The following is a 4,872-nucleotide window of genomic DNA, read 5'->3' as shown; positions in this document are numbered from 1 at the left end:
TGGCCACAAAGCATGGGGATCTTAGCTCCCTGACCAGGGATCGAACCCACACCCCCTGCATTGGAAGGTGAAGTCTTAACCTCCAGGGAAGTCCTGGAAGCTTCAATCTTAACAATCATATTTTTCTTCTTAAAAGAGATGCATGATGTGTACATTAGTGTTCATTGTATTTTGTATATCATAAATATGCAAATTAATGTTTAAAAATAAAAAATAATTATCCAAATGAATTAAATAGACTAGACTAGATTGTTAATCTGAGAGATTAGTTTCACAGTAAAGGCTGTCTAACAGATTAACTTGAAGAAGAATCTAATGACTCCCACTTCTTGTTCAGAGTTTCTCCCTGTTTTTCAAAAGCTAATAGTACTCCATACTCTTATGGTACCCCACTGATACTGATCCTGTCCTACCAAGCTCTACCAGCTCCGAGCTCTTCAGATCTATATCCCCATACATCAAAATTTAACAAAGATTTTTTATTTCCCCAAGGACCAATATCTAATTAAGCTAATCCTGTTAAGACATTAATGGTTGGTAAAACTGAAAGTATTGTGCTTTCTATAAGTGGGTTTTTTTAAATCAGGAATTGCCGAAGAGGAAATCTTTTTTTTTTTTTGCGGTATGGGGGCCTCTCACTGTTGTGGCCTCTCCCGTTGCGGAGCACAGGCTCCGGATGCGCAGGCTCAGCAGCCGTGGCTCACGAGCCCAGCCGCTCCGCGGCATGTGGGATCCTCCCGGACCGGGGCACGAACCCGTGTTCCCTGCATCGGCAGGCGGACTCTCAACCACTGCGCCACCAGGGAAGCCCAGAGGAAATCTTTTTAAGACAAGTGTGACATACCAGGCCTCCAAAGAAAAATATTAGAAAGATAGTTGGCGCCTGATTGTCTAATATCACCCTATGTCTTTTATTTTCAAATAAGGTTAGTCCTGCTTATCCTGGAAACAGCTTATCCTTTCAAAAATTTTAGTAGTGTGAGTCAAAGGAATTGATTAACAGTTTACAAAATTTTATGGAGTCAATGTCTAGCCATTCTTAGATATAATCTGAACAGCTAATCTGTTAAAACTGCCTTGACCTAATTTTGAGTTGTTACTGTTTTTGGTGTTGGACCTCTGCTTGAGTGACAGCCTAAGGATATTCTGCATTCATCTTTCTCCAATTTGCAGACAGTCATCTGCATTTCCAGAGGGTTGATGAGAGGGCAACTTGGAGTTTAAAGACAGAATCTGCATTTGCATTTCAATAGTTCCTTAATTCCATGAAACCATTGAAATCTCTTCAGTATGCTTCATTGTTTAAATAGTGAAGGTGGCCAAAATTTGTTCAAGATTCATAAACCTTAGAAAAAAATTGGGCCATTGTATCCAAAGCCCATTGTAAAGAGAATACTTCCTTCTTATTTTTTTCATGCTAAAATCGTTTGTTAAAAACCCATAGGCACTGCATCACACCTGCACATATTTAAAATCTTTTATCCATTTGAACCTCTATAGTCTGAAATCAAGGTTCTAGGATATGACAAAGAGGAAAGGAGGGCGTATGGTTTGAAATATATTACAGGGGTTTCATCAATTTTTAATTTGGGGTTCCAAAAAAATATCTTTCTCCCCATTAGAAGGGAACAATTTTGTTTTCATTTAGGAAAGTTCCATTGAACACCTGGGATGTAAGTTCGTTGGTAGGTATGTTACTTGTTTGCAATGATCTGCAGTTTCCTCCTAATTGGCTATGATTTTACATACAAATTTTTTTTTTTTTTGGTCAAATATTTTGGTAAAAGGGAATGAATCCTGGAGTTAAAATAAGAAATTCTGAGTTCAAGTACAGGGCAATTGGGTACGTGTGGAAAATGTTACCCACCAAATAGTTTTAGGAAAGGATTAAATAAAAGAATATATGCGAAAGTTCTGTGTAAACTGTATCCAAAAGAACTGGAGGCCTGTAAAGGATTGCTACAATTGTATAACTGTTGTGTGAGGTTATGCTTTTTTTAGATTTTCAATCAGTACCTAAAATTTTTCATATCACTCCATCCAGCTGAGACACTAAGATGTGGCAAATGTTTACAAGGACAAAACCATGGATGAAAAAAATAGAGCTCCACAGAGGTCAATTCAAAATTTGTCCTTAAAAAAATTTTTTTTCATCTGCTTGCCGTTTCAGAACCCTTTCTCAGTGGTGTTTTATAACACACTTTTTAAATGATCTGGCTTTTCAAAATATGCTCTCATTCCTCTTTCCTTTTACATGCAAATAATATGATATACTGGGAAGTTATCCTTAGAAGTCAGCCCACTTTCATGGCCCAGGTAAAGTGGAAAACAATCATTCTTGGTACTCTGCAGATTAGGTGTCAATCTCCAAAGTCTCTTCCTAGACAATCCTTAGCAGCCAGAAAAGAAGATTTTTGACCTTGAAGATTTTAGCATTGCAAATCCAAGAATATGAGCAAATGCATTTTCTTTTTAGTAAACTGTGAGTTTGCATCCACCCCAGAGTGGCAAATGATACCATGACATCTGACTGCATTAGCGAAGTAGAGAACTAAAGGGAAATCCTTTCTCTCTTATAATGAGGAAACAAAAAGCCTATAGCCTATATTCCAGGAAAAGAAAAAAAAAAAAAGTGATTCCAGGATAATAAATCTTATTTTAAAGAGTGAATTGACCCAATGGGTTTAGAGAATAAAAGAGAAGTCTAAATATAGTACCAGCTTCGTCAATATGTTTCTTAACATATTGCTGCTTATGAGAGTTTAAAGACAAGTGTGAGAGCATAAAGTGTCTGTGTGTGCTCTTACGTGAGGGAGCATATGAGTGTGTGTGAGTGTGAGAGTGTGTGTTCATGGCAGGAGGCGTGGCGGTGAAAACATGAAGGATAGTTAGAAAACCGCTTCTCATTCTGCGCACTCCCAGGGCAGCAACCCCTGCCCCAGAAAGAGAAGAGAACGTGAGAGCAGGCACAAAGGTCATTGCCTTGACTGACGTGAAGCGACCGACCCGCTAGCAGAGACTTTTCTCCTTGGCAGCCAACAACCTGCAGCGGGAAAGGCGGGCGGGGGAGGAAACCCCGAGGAGGCGCTCCCGGCCGCCTCTTTGCTGAGATAGCAGGAGCGGCAGCCTGCGGAGCCACGAGCGCAGCGTCACCGAGCCGGTGCGGGTGCAGCAGCGCTCTGGAAGGCGCAGAGGCCCGGGGGCGCTGGTGCGGCGGAGTCGCCCGCGCTGCAGGACGCCGCGCCGCCCGAGCGCCACGGGCCGGTCCGGCAACGGGAGGAGCCGGCGGCCCAGCGCTGCCCGGCGCCGTGCCTCGGGCACCTGCCTGGCGCGCGGCGGGCGACTGAAAGAACCCAGAGAGCTCGGCCTGTTGTCCCGTTCTCTAACAACAGCCTGTGCCGGAGCCGGGAGAAGGCGACCATTTCAATTCTCCGCCGGACTGGGATTTTTCTTCTCACAATTTGGGGAAGCCCGAGTGGAGGTCAGAGGGGCAGGCGAGTATCTCAAAAAGAGGCCGAGGGCTGTGAACGTGGTCACCCCCTCCCCTATTGCTGGAAAATCTCCTTGACATTTTTTACACTTTGAAGCAGCTGCAGCTGGTGTCGTCGGAAAAGGGGGTGGGGAAAAAAGAGAGGGGGCGGGGAGAGCACGGAGACACAGCCAAGAGCCAGGAGCAGCGCCTCCTCGCCTGCCAATCCTGGCACCTGTTCACCGAGCCACTGCACCGAGGAGGACCCCACTCCGGGCGAACCCTGGGCTCGAAGCCACGGACACTCAGCCCCTGGGCAGCGGGTTCTCGCCGGAGGGACCTGCAACCGCCCACTCGGCCGCCGCCTGCAGCCGCGGGAGCGCACTGCCCCTCCGAACCGCCCGCTGCGCCTCGGTCCCCGGGGATCCTCGCCCAGGAGAGGCGCGGCAGTGGGCAGGGGGTGTTACGGAGTTGGGTGCAAGATTCGCCTTTTCTGCTCGGATCTTCTCCGCCCAGGATTCATTGTCTGTGGAGCCTTCTGGGGGTGGGGAGGGAGCTGCGCCTCCGCCACCGCCGCTGCCTCTGCTGCTGCGGTCGCTAGCGCGGCGCGCAGGGCAGGCGGAAGCTGGGCAGTGGATGCGCTCCTGCCTCCCCCGCCAGCGCTTCGGGCTTCCCCTCGGCCGCTTCCCGCCGGAACCTCTCCAGGTGTCCACCTGAAGGGCACGGGCATCATGGTCTAACGTGGCACCTGCCTGGAATCCCCTCTTTCTCCTCTTCTCCTCCTTCACCCCTTCTCTCCTCCGAGGACCCTCGTGCCCACTCCACTGCGGACCCCCGAACACTTTAAGGAATAACCCTTGGCAGCTGCACGATTCACTCTCTCCGGAACCTCATGGGCAGTTTCTCCCACCGGCGATGTGAGTAGGAAACTATCGCTCCGTGGCCAAGGGGGTTGCGGGGGCCTCGCCGCGACAGGCACAGCGCCCGAGGTGTGGGACCCGGGTGGTCGACGGGGGCGGGGGTGGGAGGACCGGAGACTTCAGCGCCCTCTGGGAGCTGCTTGCGCGGTGGCCCGCGGAGGCGGCGGGGAGATGGTAGGTTGCGGGGCATTTAGAATGGGGTGCTAGCTGTGCGGGTGCAGGGGAGCGCCAAGCGGCCTGGGCTGGAGGGTGAGCTTAAAGGGTTACATACTGCAAAAAGGAAAGGTAAAGAGCTAGATTGGTGTGCTGGTGCTGGGACCGTTGGTTGAGCTGAGATTGATCTTAGTTCTTTATTATCTTGGGTATCTCCAGTCAGTTTTTTACTGGAGGTGTCTGAAGGATGAAGCGCTCGTTTGATTCTCTCTCTCTCTCTCTCTCTCTCTCTCTCTCTCTCTCTCTCTCTCTCTCTCTCTCTCTCTCTCT

At 48.5% G+C, this 4,872-nt stretch overlaps 1 protein-coding gene across 13 annotated transcripts in view; it reads left to right on the top strand.

The window, feature by feature from the left end:
- The first annotated feature begins 3,971 nt into the window (after nucleotides 1-3,971).
- LRRC7 (leucine rich repeat containing 7) overlaps nucleotides 3,972-4,872 on the top strand; it is a 499,495-nt gene continuing 498,594 nt past the window's right edge. For 12 of the 13 annotated variants that reach the window (XM_028489260.2, XM_028489268.2, XM_028489261.2 and 9 more), the window contains exon 1: nucleotides 4,308-4,386. In XM_028489260.2, coding sequence (XP_028345061.2) covers nucleotides 4,385-4,386 — 2 coding nt within the window. In that variant the 5' untranslated portion in view covers nucleotides 4,308-4,384. Of the gene's footprint in view, nucleotides 4,387-4,872 lie in introns of all 13 variants that reach the window. The other variant, XM_055084528.1, reaches the window with a different exon arrangement.

The sequence above is a fragment of the Physeter macrocephalus genome, chromosome 4, assembly GCF_002837175.3.
Source record: "Physeter macrocephalus isolate SW-GA chromosome 4, ASM283717v5, whole genome shotgun sequence".
In the NCBI taxonomy this organism is placed as follows: Eukaryota; Metazoa; Chordata; class Mammalia; order Artiodactyla; family Physeteridae; genus Physeter; species Physeter macrocephalus.
The sequence above is the reverse complement of the archived record's forward strand: the minus strand, read 5'-3'. Positions and strand labels throughout refer to the sequence as shown.